Source organism: Homarus americanus, unplaced genomic scaffold (assembly GCF_018991925.1).
Source record: "Homarus americanus isolate GMGI-L3 unplaced genomic scaffold, GMGI_Hamer_2.0 scaffold28172, whole genome shotgun sequence".
NCBI lineage: Eukaryota > Metazoa > Arthropoda > Malacostraca > Decapoda > Nephropidae > Homarus > Homarus americanus.
In genome coordinates this window covers 69,757-89,970 of record NW_024738604.1, presented here as the reverse complement: position 1 = coordinate 89,970, position 20,214 = coordinate 69,757, and the positions used below count along the sequence as shown (strand labels likewise).

General features: G+C 47.6%; 1 protein-coding gene across 13 annotated transcripts in view; it reads left to right on the top strand.

Annotated features, from left to right (window-relative positions):
- Nucleotides 1–20,214, top strand: part of LOC121874079 (protein phosphatase 1 regulatory subunit 12B-like) — a 161,913-nt gene that overhangs the window by 120,332 nt on the left and 21,367 nt on the right. For 11 of the 13 annotated variants that reach the window (XM_042377979.1, XM_042377973.1, XM_042377978.1 and 8 more), the window contains one exon: nt 1,131–1,181. The exons of the other annotated variants lie outside the window; for them this stretch is intronic. In XM_042377979.1, the coding sequence (XP_042233913.1) occupies nt 1,131–1,181 (51 nt within the window). The remainder of the gene's footprint in view (nt 1–1,130; nt 1,182–20,214) is intronic. 13 annotated transcript variants of the gene reach the window in all.

The following is a 20,214-nucleotide window of genomic DNA, read 5'->3' as shown; positions in this document are numbered from 1 at the left end:
GTTTCAACTCTATTATTAAGTTAGATTTAGGGAGGTAGGATATGTTCAGAGGTGGTGGGGGATTGGTACAGGTGATGGGGGATTGGTACACAGGTGATGGGGATTGGTACAGGTGATGGGGGATTGGTACATAGTGGGGGGATTGGTACAGGTGATGGGGATTGGCACAGGTGATGGGGGATTGGTACAGATGGTGGGGGGATTGGTACAGATGGTGGGGGATTGGCACAGGGTGATGGGGAATTGGTACAGGTGATGGGGGATTGGTACAGGTGATGGGGGATTGGTACAGATGGGGATTAGGTACAGGTGATGGGGATTGGTACAGGTGATGGGGGATTGGTACAGGTGATGGGGGATTGGTACAGATGGTGGGGGATTGGTACAGATGGTGGGGGATTGGTACAGGTGATGGGGATTGGTACAGATGGTGGGGGGATGCGATGGGTGGGGGATTGGCACAGGTGATGGGGGATTGGTACAGATGGTGGGGGGATTGGTACAGATGGTGGGGGGATTGGTACAGATAGTGGGGTGTAGTGGTTTGTGTTCATTGATCTCTGTATTGTGTTTGTAGCGCTGTTGTGGTATTTTTGGAGTGTGTGTGTGTGTGTGTGTGTGTGTGTGTGTGTGTGTGTGTGTGTGAACGAGATAAGTTGAGCGGACCGGATTATTGTTATTATATTATAACTTTTTAGCCTCATGATCGCGGCTGGGAAGGAGGTGTACAGTATATATTTTTGTCCGTGCTAACAGTTTGAGATCATGGTACTTTTAAACGAAATGGATGAATTTTATTGTTTTGTCTATTTAACCTCATGGGGCCTTGTTATGGGGCGGTTATGTGTGTGTATGTATGTATGTTTGTGTTAATGTAACTCTGTGTGTATATATATGTGTGTAACAAGGTATGTGTGTAAGTATGTATGTGGCATAAAAGTAACAAGTTCAGACGTTTTTACTCTGCATTTAGAACGTTCACTTATTGGTTAGGGTCAAAAGGGGTCAAAGGTCATTAATTATACAACATATAGCTTTAAGATGATCTGCTTGTGTGTGTGTGTGTGTGTGTGTGTGTGTGTGTGTGTTGTATCAGGGTTGTAATGTACGTATGTTTCTCCTCTCTACAGGTAAGTGTGAGGGATGATAATGTGACTGTAGGTCGTTGCTGCCTGCGGGAGGTAAGACGCTGCCTCCCTCTTTATTGTTATTATTATTATTATTGTTTTTATTAATTGTTTAGTTTTTTATTGTTATTATTGTTGTTGTTATTATTTTATTGTTTATTCATTATTATTTATTATTATTGTTTTTGTTGTTATTGTTGATGAGTCACTGTTGATATTTAGCTTCCGGGATATAGTGTGCCTCGCTGTTGATCCGTCACGCAGGTTAATTAGCGGTAAATAGACCCGACTTACACACACACATTTAGACACCTCCCCACATCCCCCGCCCCCATCACCACCCCCGCCCCCATCACCACTCCTGCTCCCATCATCACCACCCCTGCCCCCATCACTCCCCCTGCCTCGACACCATCCACCCCACCCCCAAATTAGGTAGTTATTGCGTAGTATCTTATGACTTAAAAGGCCAAGTCATTTTAGGGTCCGTCATACTCTCTTGAAAAAGGCACTTGACATTATTTTTAACGTCGCAAACTTGAGATATACGCAGCGTCTTGGAGTGTTTTTTGAGGGTCGGCCATTTGGTAATATTACAGTCCGTCTTATTCCCATTTTGCATATATGGTTTGGTTAGGTTTGGTTTGGTTTGGTTTGGGTAGGGTAGGTTTGGTTAGGTTTGGTTTGGGTAGGTTTAGTTTGGGTAGGTTTGGTTTAGTTAGGTTTGTGTAGGTTTGGTTTATGTAAGTTTGGTTTGTTTAGGTGGTTTGTGTAGGTTAGGTTTGGTTAGGTTTGGTTTGTGTAGGTTTGGTTTAGTTAGGTTTGGCTTAAGCCAGTAATGGTGTGCTGAAGCCTTGGTTAGGTTAGGTTAGGTTTGTTTTGTTTTGTTTGGGTAGGTTAGGTTATGTTTGGTTAGGTTTGATTTGTGTAGGTTTAGTTTGGGTAGGTTTAGTTTGGGTAGGTTTAGTTTGGGTAGGTTTGGTTTAGTTAGGTTTGTGTAGGTTTGGTTTATGTAGGTTTGGTTTGTTTAGGTTTGTTTTGGTTTGGTTAGGTGAGATTATCATTAATTGACAGTAGACATTCTGGGAATATGTGACATTTTCAGAGTAGACGTGGGTTGGGTGTGGGTAGCAGGGAGGACGTGTGGGTGTGTGTGGACGGACCCTGTTGCCCACGTTCTGTATGGTGTCCTGTCCAGATGTTGGTTTTATGCTGGCCGAGACTAATGATTATTGTTATTGTAGTTTCTTTTGGCTTAACGGAACACTACAATTTGTTCTGTGTCTCCCTAAACACACACTGTTGTTGTGGTGGTTGGGGGGGGGGTGACTCCTGAGTTCATTAACCTGGGGAAAGAGTTAAAGGTATTGTGGCGTATCTCATCCCGGTGTGGCAGTAATGGTCGTCTCGGGTACAACTATTTATTAAAACTAGGAAAGGCGTTTGGGGAATAATTATTTCTAGTTCTGGAATAATCAGAGATACAACTTAAGGAACCCAGAGCTACTAAGACCACCCCCATGCGCTCCTCTCAGTCCCAGACCTCCATAAAATATCACGGTGTGAAGGTGTGGAACAACTTACCCTCACCCATCCCAGCAAAGACTACGCCTCTTTCCTTTAAATCATCTCTTAAAAAATATCTTTTGTCTAAGTATTAATATTTTTTTGTACCATCAAAACCGTTTTTTCGGAAATTACCATTGCAATAAACATAATTGCCAACTAGACATACTCCTGACAGCTGTCCTCTTGTTCAACCTTATTACTGTACAACCCATGTTGTACTGCTACCCCATTATGCTTATGTTTTTCAATTCCACTGTAATTTATGTATATACTTATAATAAAAAATAATATTAATAATAAATAAATAAAAATAATAAATATTGAAGTGATAACCGTGGTAACATATGAGATGTTCTTATTACCACCATGCTATTGTACTATTCCAGATGATACTAAATGTTACATAATACTTCCTTGAGATAAATGTACAGTATATATCAGGTGCCTACAGGAGAGCTCAGGTTCTCAACTGGCTCAGCCATGTTAATATTGTTATTATTATCCACTCTGTATCTGTGTTCTTTTGACTAAATAAACTGTTTCAATTTAATTGTTATGATACGGGTTCATGATTCCCAGAAGTGGCTGACTGGCTGTTGGGTGTTGACAAGTCTTCTTTATGAACCTCAGCAGGAAGGTGGGATAACTGTGGTGGTTAATTTGGTTGTCTTTGTGGTGGTGGTGGTGGTGGTAGTAGTAGTGGTGGTAAATCGTTGACACAGATTTAAGTGTGTGTTTTTTTTATAGGAATTAAAATGTGTTTTGTTGTGGTATATCGGCTCATCTTCGCTGACCTGGTTACTGTTGTGGACACGTGTGGGAGAGGGGGGGGGGTCAGTAGCCAGCACCACTCACGCCACCTACTCCACACACGTGGGTGAGGGGCTACACTTGATAGCCGTCGTATATATAGCACAGTACATGATGGTTGCTGTGTGGCGTCCCCGTACACACATAATCGGTTCAGTCAAGTACCGGCTTTAGGTTGTCAGGTCAGCGTACAGAAGATAGGGTCAGCATAGACGTGGTTGGGTCACTATACGTGTCAACAGTCTTTAGTGTCATTGTGTACTAGGTGAGGGTTAACAGTGTGAGGTGAGCAGACAGATGGTGAAGCCAACAGTTATGTGTTTGGATTCAGATTTGCCCCAAGTGGCCCTGGTGCTAGTTTATCGGGCACCCTTTTACATCCTGGGCCAGGCGAAGCGCAGATTTAGGTTTAAATACACACACTATGGGGGTCATCATCCAGTAGGAGGGGCGAGGGTGGGCACGCGGGGCAGCTGGTGGGGCGTGTTATCGTTGTCCACCACCTGCCCCTCTGCCTCACCCGCTCAGGTACATTAAGCACCGCAGCTGGTGGTAGTGGTCGCCCCACAGGCAACCCGGACACTCGTGACACTATTCCCTGAACTAGATTCCTCTCGTACAAAGTGTAGCGTCTCGCTCCAAGATGGTTTTGTTTATAGCTGCGTCCTGCACTGTCTTCCTCGCAACATAAAGATCAACTTCGTGGACGACGGTGCCACCTCGCCCGCCAACCTGACTCACTACTCGACCCCGGGCCAGAGCGACGGGTACTGAGAATTGGGTCCATGTTGTATAATAATTTATTCTATTCTCTATCTCTCTCTTCTGTCTGTCTGTCTCACAATAAAAGCTTCACGCGTGTGTTTATCATCACACTATGCTTGAGTGATGGGGAGCGTGTCAGCTGTGAAAGACTGCCTAGTCTGTGGGGTATATTTGTCGACCCCAATCTTGTGTCTTGCATCAGTACCTCATTATCACGCTCCCTGACACCTTGAGAGGATCACCAACGAGAGTCAAGTGGTCTATAATGTGTATGTGTGTGTGACAGAGAGAGAGGTGGACGTAGAGAAGAACATGTGGGTTTGTTTATATCTATCAGCTGTGTGTGTCCATCTTAGACCCACGTGGGTTTGTTTACATCCATCAGCTGTTTCCAGGGCCGTCATGCGCTCATTACTCAGCTTTTAACCACCAGAGATTCGGCTAAGATAATAAATCTGGACGCGTCTCCTTGACTACCAAGAACGGGAGACACTCGGCTGACCTTGACACTCATCCACGAGGACATTACAGAGTTTGTGACGTCAAGTATTTTCCGTGTCCAGAAATAGTTGTTTCATAGATACGGGTGTTAACGATGGGTGCAGGGACAGCTAATTTTACGGCGTCGGTTAGGTTGTTGCTGCTGCTGTTATTATTATTATTATTATTATTATTATTATTATTATTATTATTATTATTATTATTAGTAGTAGTAGTATTAGTAGTAGTAGTAGTAGTGTTACGGTAGTGAGAGTAGTAGTAGGTGTTAGTAGTAATATTGGTTGTATTGGCAGTAGTAGCTAATACTAATAGTAGCCAACATGACACTTAACACTACTCAGGATTTGATTGTATGTTATGAAGAACAAGAACACATACAGGTGAGAAAAAATGTGTTTTAATGAAGAACCCAGGTAGGTGAGTGAGGTGTTATGATGGTGAACACTGGTAGATGAATGTTATAATGAAGAACACAGGTCGATAAGTAAGGTGTTATGATGAACAAAGAGAGCACAGGTAGGTAGGTGAGGAGGCATCACACCTGGCAGCACTTGAGGCGAGGCGTGGGGGCCGTGGAGATGAGGAGGCGTGCGTCAGGGTGACGTCAGAGCGACACTACACGCCACAGTCCCGTCTCTATTTTTAATGTAGGTGTTAGCTGGAGAGAGAGAGAGAGAGAGAGAGAGAGAGAGAGAGAGAGAGAGAGAGAGAGAGAGAGAGAGAGACTGCTTTTCTTAATATAAGGAAGGGTCGATATGAGAAGGGTATTGAACCGTGGAAAAGGTGATGTACAGATAGCCTAACTCATAGCCTCCTGTAGCAGTAGCACCTGTAGTGTTATTGATATTACTGCATTATGTACGTGTGTTTAGGGTAGGTTAGGTTGGGGCGGGGCTACACCAGGTCCAAACAGGTGTGGCAGCAGCAGCATGTGTTCGGAGCGGTGTTGAGAAAGCAGTATTACCATTAAACAAGGTGGTGGTGGGTGTCCACCTGCTGCACCTGGGGGGGTAATTACCGGTGGGGTGCTGAAGGCCAGGTGTTAGCCGCCTGTTTTTCTTGCTTGCCACCAACCCCCCTGGATCATTAATCACCCGCCCACTTACCTAACCTACCAGTCACACAACCTGACAGTCAGTAGCTTAGCCAGTCTGTCATACAGCCTGACGCTAACTTAAGAGATAGGCAGTCATAACTCCTGACATTCAGTAACTTATAAGTCCTACAACCTGAGTCGTAAACCCAACCAGTCAGTCATATAATTTGTCAGTATGCTAATTTACCATTCATCCAGTCAGTTAACAGGCCAACCAGGACACACACACACACACACACACACACTAGTTTTCCCCCTCTCATATGTTCACCCCACCTCGTTTCCCTTGTTCCTCTTACCACTAGTTTTCATTTTCCACGAAGACTTTCCACCCTTACCTGTCTCCCTTACTCCCCTCCCCACTTCCTAGTACTCGTCTCCCCCACCTTTCGCTTCCTACCCCTCCTTTTTATCCTTATCCCCCCCATTTATTATCCCCTGCCTCCTCTCTTTTCCTCCCTCCCCACCTGTACCCTCACCTACCCACATACCTCCCTATTTTGGTCATGTGGTGGAGTGTTATAATCCCCAGTGTGTGTGTGTGTGTGTGTGTGTGTGTGTGTTGCCTGGACGACAGTAGACTGCCAAAGCAGCTACTTTACAGTCACCTAACGAATAATAAACGTAACGCTGGCGGGCAACTGAAAATGTATAAGGATAGTCTTAAGACAAACCTGAAAATGTGCCAAATCGACCCCCTCACCTGGGAGACGATCACTCCACACCGTAACGCTTGGAGGAGCAACACACGAGAGGGTGTCAATACTTGCGAGTTAGCCCGACTGTAAACCGAGGCAGACAAGCGCCAACGCCGGAAAGACGCTGTCACCTCCCCTCCTGCACTAGCTGTAGCCCTTCACAGAACTCTTCAACCTAGGTGACACCCTTAATAACTCATATCATTGTATCATAGCTGGATAATCATCATATTCGATTCCGAGTGACAGTGAAGTAGGAGTAGTAGTAGTGTGTTGCAGGCTCAGGGTGGGAGATGGGAAGGAAGACGTGGGTGGAGGATGGGACGTGATGGGAAGGGATGGATAAGGATGGGATGGGAGGGTGTAATTTTGGTGCCTCCTTCAGCGTTTTGTTATTAATTACAGTAAGGTATTCACTCACCTACCCGTTATAGACACAAGGAAAACAATACACAAACGGAGGAAACTTTGTTCTATTTAGGTTTAGAATTCGAGTTGTGATACCTGGGTTTATGACTGATGTGTTTATGTGGGTTTTATATGTATACATTCATTCGTTCATTCATTTTATTCATTCATTCACTGACAGACTCACTCATGTTCTCATTCACTCAAATTAATTTATTCTCACTCACTCACCCACTCACTCATCACTCACACTCGCCCCCTCACCCCACACCATTCGCCCCCTCACTCACTCGCCCCCCCTCACTCATTCGCCCCCTCCTCACCCTCCTCCCCCACTCACTCGTCCCCCCACTCACTGCCCCTCACCTCACCTGCCCCCCCCTCACTCCCCTCGCCCCCCCCCTCACTCGCCCCCCTCACCTCACCTCGCCCCCCTCACTCTCACTCGCCCCCTCACTCACTGCCCCCCCACCATCTGCCCTCACTCACTCATCCCCTCACTCATTCGCCCCCCACTCACCCCCCTCACTCACCCCTCCCCACTCACCCTCCCCCACTCCACCCCTTCCACTCACCCTTCCCACCACCCGCCCCACCCCTCGCCCCCCCTCACCACTCTGCCCCCTCACTCACCTGCCCCCCCTCACTCACCTGCCCCTCACTCCCTCCGCCCCCCCTCCCACCTCCGCCCCCTCACTCACTCTGCCCCCTCACTCCTGCCCCTCTCTCCCCTCACTCACTCTGTGTACCGTATAAGAACATTAATACTTGGTGACACTGACAGGAGGTAATTACTGGACATTAAAGTGACGAGCGTATATTATTCTAAGGGGTGGTGTGTGTGTGTAATAATAATAAAATAATAAATATATATATAAATAATAATAATTAACGGTTTATTATTAGAGTTGCAGCCGGTGGCTGAAAATATAACAGACTTACATTTGATTTAGACAATGATATAATATGCATTGAATCCATTTACAGGGCTGTACAGTACATAAATCAGGAGTTGTTTATTATTTTAACAATAGATGGGATGGTGCTGTTCTTATATCTATCGGTGCGGGCTCTTATGGGCTGAATTTTGTTGTAGTGGCGGACTGCGCGAGGTGGGACGGTGTGTGTGTGTGTGCTCTATATTCACTTGTGCTTTCGTTATTATTATTATTGTTGCTATTATTATTATTGTTGCTATTATTATTATTGTTGCTATTATTATTATTGCTGTTATGATTATTATTGCTGTTATTATTATTATTATTGTTGCTATTATTATTATTGTTGCTATTATTATTATTGTTGCTATTATTATTGCTGTTATGATTATTATTGCTGTTATTATTATTATTATTGTTGTTATTATATGTTGATTATTGATGTTGTCATTATTATTATTATTATTATTATTATTACTCAGTTTTTAGACAGATAAATTGCACACAGAGTAAAGAGACAAGTGCCTCTGTCAGGTCTCTCCACCAAGACGTGCCAAAAGAACTGTCTTATGTTAATATTAGATTCTCGAAAATTTGGAGGCCTCGTCCAGGGTGACACACACACACACACACACACACACACACACACACACACACACACACACGACCTATAACGTTACCTGTACAGTACCAAGGTGGGAGTTTTGAGAGGTAAAGCTTCGTTCTGTCGCGCTTGTTTGTGCTTGCGTAAATTGTGGGTTCTTTCACTCGGGCAGGGCAGGGGAGGGGTTTTGGCTGGGTGTGTCCGGGGGTGGTGGCTGGTCTCTGGTGTAACTCCCTCTTCCCATGCATCCCTTTACGCCCGCCCCGTCACTCTTTTAACCTCCCCCCTCCCCCCTCCATGGCTACCACCCTCTCTCTACATACACACACATTGCCTCTGGTCTGCCTCTCTTCCCACCCCCTCTATCACACACCCTCCCTCCCTCCCTTTGGCTTGCCGTAGGTGCCCCCGGTGGCAGCGGTGGCGCCCCCTCGCTCCCCTCAGTGGGCAGGTTGGTAGTAGAGGGTGCTGTCGGTTTGGCCACAGTTGTGAGGGAAACTCCCTGGGGACGTCACCTGTTGTACACCGCTGCCCGACACTCATTATCCTCGCGCCAGGTGTTGTCTTGTTTACACTCCCCGCCGCGTCCACACAAAACATAGATTATTTCACTTGGGGGACAAGTTTCCTGTGACAAGTTTATTGAATCAAAAAGTGGACAAGGTTCCTGCTTCAGTTTGTCAGTCGTGGGCGAGAGTCAGTTTTGGTTGTGTGTGAAGAAACCAGTAGTGTGGGGGCGGGTGTGTGCAGGGAGGGAGGGAGACTAAACAGGTGTTGTGAGAGACAGCACCACCACCACCATGTCTTTCCGGCGTCACTACGGTACTGGGAGCTACAGCTCTTCCCTCCTTACTTCACCACTCACTAGTAACTACGGGTCCCGAGGACTGGGCGGCTACAACTCCTCCTACTCCACGCCCCACTCCTACACACCCTCCTACGGCAACTACGGCAGTTACGGCAGCAAAAATAGTTCCCTAAGTCGGTCGGCGTCGTTACCGCGTGACACCCGAGAACGATCAGTGCCGCGATATTCCTCCTCGTACTCCAGAGGCACCTCTCCCGCGCGCTCCAGCATCGCCTTGCCCTCCAGGCTCGAGGTAGACCTCAGCGATTCCAGTAGCAGCAGTGGGGACACGCCCTTACATTCCATCAACCGCCACCACAGCTTCTCGTCGGGTGGGAGGAGCGGGGTGTCGTCAGTGACGCCTCGGAGCTATTCCAGGGACTACGGCACCCACTACTCCACCACCAAGGGCTTCATCAGGTCCAGCAGGTCCAAGTCTGTGGGCTCTACCGGGTCCGTCTCCTCTCTCTCCTCCGGCTATGGTTCAGCGTCAGGAGTAAGTGTACCGTCAGCGTCTTGTCCTTCCTTTACCTACCAGGGAGGCCATCACTACAGTGTTGCTTATGAGTACAGTACACGGTGATACGTACAGTGGTAAGGTTCACTACACAGTACAGTATTACAGCTACACGGTGTTACGTATCTCGGTATAATATCATTCATGACTATACAGTAACATATGACAACACATTTGTCACCCGCAGGTACTGTGTCATATTGAGGCAGGTCAGGTGTGCCATCTCTGTTGTTCACCCACCAACACCTGTCTTCCTTCCGTGTGTGTGTGTGTGTTTACAAAGTTGATGACATGTTTACTGCCTCCATTATCCCACGTATGAAGATGGCTAGATCTATAATTGCAGCGATGTTGTATTATGCAGTAAAACACAGGAGGGGGTGGGTGGGTGGTGTGTTAGTCTGCCTGCAGTAAAACACAGGAGGGGGTGGGTGGGTGGTGTGTTAGTCTGCCTCTCTGACAGTGACCTTAGCTCTGCTGCACTCATTGTTCACACACCAAAATTAATTACTTTTGATAGTGTATTTTTTATTTGTATTTTGTATTGAAATAAAAAACGTACTTGGACATATTTATGGTTTAATATATATACACAACTATGTACATGCATAGTTACATACATTGTTACGTACATAGACACAAATAACTACGTACATAGACACACACGACACAGAACTACATACATGTTATGAATACTGAAATGTGTGTGTGTGTGTGTGTGTCCTGTAAGATAATGTTAGTATATTATAACATCTCTTGATTGGTTGTCTGTGGCGATCATCTGTCTGAGAAATATAATTTATGACTGAAAATTTTTGTCTTCATTGATTGATAAACAGGAGACCAGGTTGTACTCTTAAAGTGGTATTAGTGTACCTATTAGTAATGTTCCCGAGATAACCCCGAACACTGTATAGTATAAGTCTTGTAGGAGTCGAGAGTTTTTAATGGTACAAATGTGTTGTTGTTATTATTTTGGGGTAACCTTGTGGTGAATTTGTCAGGTTATAAATGTTTCTGTGGTGAGGAGCCTCCACTTGGCAGCTGAGGTGTGGTTTGTGGCTGGGGTTGATACCTTATAGGGGCGATGCTACGGGTAAAGTGGGGAATTAAGCGTTCGTCTGGCGGAGTGAACGTCGGGCGATGTTGATGTGTTTAGGTTATATTTTTTTTGGGGGACAGTACGGGTCAGGTATGGGTGAGATGGTTCGTGTGGCGTAGCTGCTTCTCTCAAGGGCGTCGAGGAAGAAGTGAGGCGTAGTAAGGTTTGTCAGGCAGGCATGCAGGCGTCAAGATATAGTTCAAGTGGCAGGCAGGGGGTGGGGGCAACACACACACACACACACACACACACACACACACACACACACACACTCAAAGTCCCAGAACCCTAAAATTAACCAGAAGTAACTTGACTTAACCTAACCTAACCTGTCGAAATTCAGGTCTTGGTCTGTGATCCTGTTCTGGGAATTAGTTGAGCTCCTTTATCAGCACCCAGGTAGGTAGTGGCCCCCGGTGGGTTGCTCAGATCCGAATCCAATTTACCCCGGTGCAGGCGCAAGGGGTAGTATTAAATGGGCACTCCCTTGTATCCTCGGCAACAACAAAAAAAAAAAAACACAAGAGGCGCCCAACAGGGGAAGCATGACGGAGTTATTGGTTGTGTTCTTAAGACTTGAATAATGAATGTGCCTGAAGGGGGCCATTGGCTGCATTAGGGAGGATAAGTGTACGTCGGGAGGATTTAATTTACATGTTTGTCTGTCCGTAGTATAGCATGGCAGGTCTATAGGAGTAGAGGGTTACGTGGTGGTGAAGGCTGAGGTCCTTTACGAACGTGCCAGTAAAGGGGAAGTACATTAGTCGTCCACCTGCCCGGATGTCCTCAGTTGTAGCTCTCCTGTGACACCTTCCCGACAACTCATTCTCAACACGGAGGTAACCGAATCAGTGGGTGTAGCAGTAGGAGTGGTACCTTCAGCGCTGGTTCAGGTTCTGCTGTTGGAAAGGTGTATGACTGCGAGAGGACAAGGCCGGAGATTAAGTGCGAGTCCCTGGGTGGCGTGGATGGAGGAGCCGGGAAGATTAATGTGTTTTGAAGGGTTCTGTCCTTGTAGGTGGTGTGGCGGCCCGTGGGCGGCGGGTGGAGGAAGCCAACACCCACCTACCCCCCCCCCCCCTTATCTCACACCTCTCACCTCTCCCCTCCATCCATCTTCCTCCCACCTCTCTACCACCACCACCACTACACATAGGCACATCACCTCTACACTTACCCTGTCTCACTCACCCCTTACACATCCAGCATTCCCATCACACCAACACCACCCTCCCCCATCACCAACACCACCCTCCCCATCACACCAACACCACCCTCCCCATCACACCAACACCACCTCCCATCACACCAACACCACCCTCCCCCATCACACCAACACCACCCTCCCCCATCCACCCTCACCCCATCCCACCCCTCTCCCATCACACAACACCACCCCCTCCCCATCACACCAACACCACCCTCCCCATCCACACCACCTCCCTCCCCTACCACCCTCCCCCATCACACCACAACCACCCTCCCCCATCCCCACAACCACCCTCCCCCATCACAACAACCACCCTCCCCCATCACACCACCACCACCTCCCCCATCACACCCCACCTCCCCCATCACCCCCCACCCCTCCCCCATCACACCACCACCACCCCTCCCCCATCCCCCACCAACCTCCCCCATCACCAACACCACCCTCCCCATCACACCACAACCACCCTCCCCATCACACCAACACCACCCTCCCCATCACACCACAACCACCCTCCCCATCACACCACAACCACCCTCCCCCATCACACCAACACCACCCTCCCCATCACACCACAACCATACCCCACCACCACCACACACTCTCCTCCACCACACACTCCCAACCACACTTCTCTCTCTCTCTCTCTCTCTCTCTCTCTCTCTCTCTCTCTCTCTCTCTCTCTCTCTCTCTCTCTCTCCTGTATCGCCGTGTGTGTGTGTGAACAAGGCGGCCCGTGATAGTGTTTGTTGTGAGAGGCTGCAAGACCACGTCGGTATGCCACAAGTTTATCCTTTGGTGGGGGAATCAGTTTCGTGGCCCTTAGGAGAAAGATAAATTTACCTGAATAAGAATAACGTGTATACCCTGACAATCAGCGTCACCTCCTGGTATGATGGGTCAGCCAGGTCAGGTCAGGTCAGGTCAGGTGAGGTCAGGTCAGGTGAGATTAGGATAGGTTAGAGTGCCAGGTGAGATAAGATTAAGTTAGGTTTGCGTTTGACAGATTTAATAATATAATAAATATGGTTGTGTTTGGAAGGGTGCAGAATATGTAAGTGTCAACAGGTGTGTGTGTCTCATTAGGATGGTGGGATAATGTGTGTGTGTGTGTGTGTGTTTTGCTGCGCTATATTTAAATTACAGTTCTTGACTGTCTTTTATATCACACTGACACACACACACACAAAAACACACCTATGAATCCAAAATGTTTCAAGATAAGGACCCATACTAACCTTTTTGTCACCGTGTACTGTATTGTGTTTAGTGGTCACAACCCCTGGAGAGAGAGAGAGAGAGAGAGAGAGAGAGAGAGAGAGAGAGAGAGAGAGAGAGAGAGAGAGAGAGAGAGAGAGAGAGAGAGAGAGAGAGAGAGAGAGAGAGAGAGAGAGAGAGAGAGAGAGAGAGAGGAGAGAGAGAGAGAGAGAGAGAGAGAGAGAGAGGAGAGAGAGAGAGAGAGAGAGAGAGAGAGAGAGAGAGAGAGAGAGAGAGAGAGAGAGAGAGAGAGAGAGAGAGAGAGAGAGAGAGAGAGAGAGAGAGAGAGAGAGAGAGAGAGAGAGAGAGAGAGAGAGAGAGAGAGAGAGAGAGAGAGAGAGAGAGAGAGAGAGAGAGAGAGAGAGAGAGAGAGAGAGAGAGAGAGAGAGAGAGAGAGAGAGGAGAGAGAGAGAGAGAGAGAGAGAGAGAGAGAGAGAGAGAGAGAGAGAGAGAGAGAGAGAGAGAGAGAGAGAGAGAGAGAGAGAGAGAGAGAGAGAGAGAGAGAGAGAGAGAGAGAGAGTTATTTATTTTGATTTTGTGTTTCCCCTGAATACTTTGTTTACCTTTAGTCTAGAATATCTGCCTGTCGTCGTTTATATCGGGTATAGACGTTGGCCTCAAGGTTCAAGAATGTGAAGCAGTAGTAAACAGAAGAGTAAACAACAACAATATAGTGTTGGATACCTCTTGTGTTTGGGAGCTGCGTGGATCACTGGGGGCTGGGAGCTGCGGATCACTGGTTGGGGCTGGGAGGCTGTGATCACTGGTGGGGTTGGGAGCTGGGGATCACTGTTGGGGTTGGGGAGCTGCGGATCACTGGTTGGGGCTGGGAGCTGCGGATCACTGGTTGGGGCTGGGAGCTGCGGATCACTGGTTGGGGCTGGGAGCTGCGGATCACTGGTCGGGGTTGGGAGCTGGGGATCACTGGTCGGGGTGGGAGCTGGTGGATCACTGGTTGGGGTTGGGAGCTGCGGATCACTGGTTGGGGTTGGGAGCTGCGGATCACTGGTTGGGGTTGAGGTATGGATTCAGGAAGTCGTTGTGAGTAAGGGATTGTTTGGATTGACTTGTGATTCCAGGTAGTGAAGATGTCCATTGGGAGAGGTGTGTGGAAGGTGGAGGACAGAAATGGGGTGAGCTGCAGTGTGTGTGTGTGTGTGTGGGGCTAAAATTTGGGTAGCGGTGATGCTGACCCAACTGGTACTTTGGCTACTTCCGCGTAAAACACACACACACACGCACACACACACACACACACAGAACCAGGTGGTGGCTGGAGGGAAGATATTAAAGGGACAGTGGAAGGATAAGGGTATAGTAGTAAGTGTATGACGCCTTGGATACCCCCAGCCAGAGCTACCTACACCTGCCAACACAAACTCCTCCCTCCCTCCCTCCCCTACCCTCCTCTTCCCTCCCTCCCTCCCCTACCCTCCTTTTCCCTTCCTTCCCTCCCTACCTCTTCCCTCCCACACTGCCCTTCCCACACTGCCCTTCCCACACCACCCTTCCCACACCACCCCTTCCCACACCACCCCTTCCCACACCACCCCTTCCCACACTGCCCTTCCCACACCACCCCTTCCCACACCACCCCTTCCCACACCACCCCTTCCCTATTGCCCCTTCGAATCCCTTAATCTGTGTGTGTGTGTGTAATAATAATTAATAAATAATAATTAACGGTTTAATGAAAGAGCATGGTAGCCAGAAGGCTGAAAATATCCAATTACATAATTGGGGAATGGGTCTCTTGCTTCACAAATGATATACAAGTAACATAAGTGATACAAATATGATATATAATGATTGGTGGGGAGAAGCTCAAACTACAGGGCATTTCAATATAGTGACATGCGACAAGTAAGATTGACTGGGAGTGAATACACTGGTTGATTACAAGTTATTGATAATTTTTACAATGTTTGGGACTGTGCTGTTCTTATAGCGATTAGTTCGTGCACGTATGGGCTGGATGCGGTTGTGGTGTTGAACAGCAATTCTCGGACGAGGGATGTCGGGTGGTAGTAGGAGCCGGTGTCGAGGATGGTGCCATAGCGTCTCTCCAAATTTGCAGATGAGGTCGTGGTAATGGTCAGAAAGAGCCGAGATTGTCAGTGTGTTGAGCGCTTCTTGATATGCGGAGTAGGGAGGGGAGAGAAAAATGTCTTGCATGCCCTCTTTTGCACTTTTTTTTAGGCGTTTACGTTGTGTGGCATAAATGGAGGAAGACCAGGTAGGGGAGGCATATGTGAGCTTGGGAAGTATGAATGTTGATTAGACACTGAGGAGCTCGGGCGGAGGAACTCCGAGGGACTTGAGTCGGCGGAGGAGGTGGAGACGGAAACTGGAGGATTTGACAACTTCACTGACGTGTGGTTTCCAATTTAGTTTGTTGTCTATGGTGACGCCGAGTAGCTTAGTGGAATCTACAACCTGGAGTGTGTTGGGACCTAAAGTTATGAGAGGGAGTGGGACAACGTCGGAGGAGAGGTTGATGTGCATAACCATGGTCTTGGTATGGTTGATGGTGACGTGGTTGTTGGTGGCCCAGTTTTGGAGACTGTTCAACAAATCCTGAAGGGCGGTATAGTCGGGAGCAGAGTTGTTGACACTGATCCCAATGGTGGAGTCGTCGACATATTTCCAGCGAGCAGGGGTTTCTCTTAGGGCATCATTGATGAGCATAAGGAAGCATACTGTTCCCATCTTGGTGCCTTGGGGGACGCCACAGGTGTGTGTGCGTGTGTGCGCGCGCGGCTTCCTTCCAGACACACCCACTACACCTCATACACTCCCACACCATTTGTTTGACCCCCTCCCTCTCCCCCCTCCACACACACACACACACACACACACGGGGGGGGGGTGCAGCCACTCTGGTAGGTTAATTAGTGTCATAAAATAGCAGTGAGGAAGACCCCGCCATCAGCATCACTCTTTACACAGATTAAACGTCGGCTTTGGCGGGGCGAGGCGGCTGTGGGCGTTGTTTGTGTGCTGGGGAGGATTATGGCCTCTTGGTGTTGGGCTGACCAGGTTCCGTGTAAGAGGAGGAGGAGGAGCGGGAAAAAGAGGGGGGGAGGTGGGAGAATAAAAGGAGGAAGAGGAGGAGGAAGAAGAAGATGATGAGGAAGAGGATTAGGCTGTGTTGTGTGTGTGGTGAAGAGTTTGGCGGAGCAGCAGCAGGTAGATGGTTGGCGGTAGGGAGCTTTTGAAGTTGAGCACACGGTGGTGGTGGCTTTATATTGTACTTGTGAGAGAGAGAGAGAGAGAGAGAGAGAGAGAGAGAGAGAGAGAGAGAGAGAGAGAGAGACCCTATACGCCGCTCTCAACGATAGTCTGACGAGGGAGAGTATATACTGTATATATTGGTAACATTTGGCCTTACAGTACCGAGAGAGAGTCAGTCAGTCAGTCATCTCAGGAACCTTTTCTTTACAACCCTCACAATAAGTTAAGTTAACAATTTAACGACTCGTGCACTGCAATTTGTCTCCTTGTGAATATTATTTTCTTTTAAGTGTGTCTTGTGTTGACGGTGTTGCTGTGTTGACGGTGTTGACGGTGTTGTTGTGTTGACGGTGTTGTTGTGTTGACGGTGTTGTTGTGTTGACGGTGTTGTTGTGTTGGCGGTGTTGTTGTTAGAGTATGTGATGGTTTGTGTTTCTTTTTGTGTTTACAGGTAAGTGTTGCCTGTTTGGTGTTACGGTACAGGTAATGTTAGGCTTTGTACTTGTGGGAGGAGACAGGGGTGGGGGTGAGTGTCTTGTGGTCCAGCTTGAAGAGGTGTGTGTTGTAGGGCAAAACGTGTGTGTGTGTGCGTGAGTCGTTCCATTGCACCACATTCACTATTGTTCACCCTCCCTCACTGTGTTCACCCCTTTCTCACCCCCCCCTCCCTCACTGTGTTCACCCCTTTCTCACCCCCCTCCCTCACCCCCTTTCTCCTTATCCCTCCTCCTCCTACCCCCATCCCTGGTCCCACTCTTCCGTTATAGTCTAAGTTGGCTTTCGCAATCTGAAATGTCGACCCGACCCTTACTGTGTTACTTCTGTGTGTGTGGTGAGTGGGAATTCCAACACACACACACACACACACACACACCATTGCAACTCAACAACCTTACCTGGGCCAGCTCTTGACCTCGCACGTGCACACCTCCGTTTACCTCCCTGACCCTTGACCCGCCACTTTTTACGCTGGTGTGTGTGTGTGTGTCAGATTGTGAGTGACCTTGATCCATCCTTCACCTCACCCGCAGCCTTGGTTGGGTTAGGTTAGGTCAGGTCGGGCTGCTGGTAGTTATGGTGGTAATGATTGATGCATGTAGTGGTGGTGGTGGTGATGATGCTGGTACTGGTAGTGATGGTGGCATTGGTGGTAATAGTGTGGATGGTGATAGTAAAACTGTTATTAGTATCTTTGATGGTGGTAGTGGTGGTGATGGTGGTAGTGTTTGGTGGTGATGGTGGTAGTGCTGGTTGTGTGGTCGATGGGGACGAGTTGGTGGTGATGTTGTTATCCTGTTAAAGAAATCAACCAGCATGAACTGTACCTTTAACCCATACTCTCCTTTCTTGCAGACCTCTGAGCCACCTCCTGTCCCTGGCACCTCTCCCTAACACCCCTCCTCCCCCTTGAGACACGTCCCTCCCTTTGAAACACCTCCCCTCTCTCCCTCCCTTACACCCCCCCCCCACACACACTTCCCTTTTTATTTAGTGAGGGAGAGTGAGGCAGCAGTGAGGTTTGGCTATTGACTGGACTGGCTGGCTGGCGACATGACTGGCTGGCTGGCTGGCTGGCTGGCTGGCAGGCAGGTCTGGCCGCCCTTGCTATGGCTCTCCTGGGGCTATTTATGCACCCATTAGCAGGGCTTACTGTGTGATATAATGCTGCTGTCGTGGCCCTATGGTTCCCCGCCACACAAAATAACAAATTTCGGGTTCTAACTCTGCTGTTGTAGGGTGCCTGGGTAGAGGGGGGGGGGTGGGGGCACATATACACGCCACATCACCACACTACGCTACACACACAAATTCACCACACCACACTACATGCTATTACATCAATCCATCGCCACATCAACCCACGCCACACCATACATCTGATCACGCGATTCTTTTTGCAGAGTTTTCTGAACTTTTTATGGATATTTATTGTCCCTTTTCCCCTACATGAATTTTGGGTATTTAAGGAAAATTAATTTTTTTTTTCTTTCTTTTATTTTTTCTTTTCTTTTGATCATTCTTTTCTTCTTGCTTTTTTTCTTTTCTTTTCTTTTTTCTTGCATTTATTCCTTTCTTTCATTCATTCTTTTTCTTTTTTTTTTTTCTTTTTCTTTCATTTTTTCTTTTTCTTTCGATCATTCTTTCTTTCTCGTTTTTCTTCTTTTTTCTGTATTTATTCCTTTCTTTCATTCATTCTTTCTTTTTTCTTTATTTTTCGTTCTTTCTTTTTTCTTTATTTTTCGTTCTTTCTTTCTCTTTCTTTCTTTCTTTCTTATGGGTAGTTTAATTGGTGGATAAAAGAGTTCACAGTTACCCAACGAATCTGTAGTGTTTTATTATTATTATTATTGTTATTATTATTATTATTATTATTATCATTATTATTATTAGTATTATTATTATTATTATTATTATTATTTTTATTAATATTATTTTGAGGGAGTTTTGGGATAGTTGATATTGCTAGTTGGTGTGGCTAGTTAGATGCGGCTAGTTAATGTGGCTAGTTAATATAGTTAGTTGATGTGGCTAGTTAAAAGTACTGGGTAGATTTGTGTACTTTACCCGATATAACGTTAAGCAAGACAGGCACAATAAACAAGCAAACAAATAAACAAGTCATTTCACCTTTACAATCAACGTAAGTAATAATCTCAGGTGAGTCAGGTGCCTATAGGTGATTGTCTCAGGTGAGCTTAATTAGTTAGGTGTGTGTGTGTGTGCTTGGATTAGTTACGGTAGTTGGCTTTGTTCTGTAATTGGGTAGTTAGTTGATTTGTTGTGAGGCTAGTTCGATGTGGTGATGGTGGTGATATAAGGGTTTTGGTGGTGATGGTGGTGATAGTGATTGTGGTGTTGGTGGGGGGGGGGTAAGCCAGGCCCTCGGGAGTGGTGGTGTTGGTAGGAGCAGGTATAAGGAGCACCATATAGGGCGTGAGGGAAGATCCTGGGGCGGCCTCCTCACCTCCTCCTACCTACCTACTATAGCCGCGCTTCCTTCACCTCTCCTCTCATTTCCTTGACCCCTCTCCTTCCTCCTCCTTCCTCTACCCACTCTCTTTGCCCCCCCTCTGTTTTACCTGCGCCCTCCTCCTGCCCCCTTTCCTTTCATTTATTCCCCCTTCACCTTACCTCTTTCTTTCTCCATGCATACTAGGCTGTACATCTACCTTTGGGAAGGGGAGGGGGTGGGGAGGGTGAGGGAGTGGGTGAGATGGAAGGGGTGGGTAGGGGATGAGGGGTGTAAGGTGTATCCAGGGTGTGTTGTTTCACCTTCCCAGCAGCAGCAGCCGTAGTTGTTACATGTGTATATGTATACCTAGGAACACCCCATCCCCCACCCCCCCCTCCCCCCACCACCTCACCTGTGTAGTCTCTGGGCATTAAACCCCAGATACAACAGTGGTGGTGGGGGAGGGGGGTGGTTGTGTGGTGGGGACAGACAGACAAGACAGGACAGTAGATGGATGGGTGAATGGGGTGGGAGGATGGCCAGGGCAGTAGTGAAAGTGCCGACCGTACTAGTGGGCA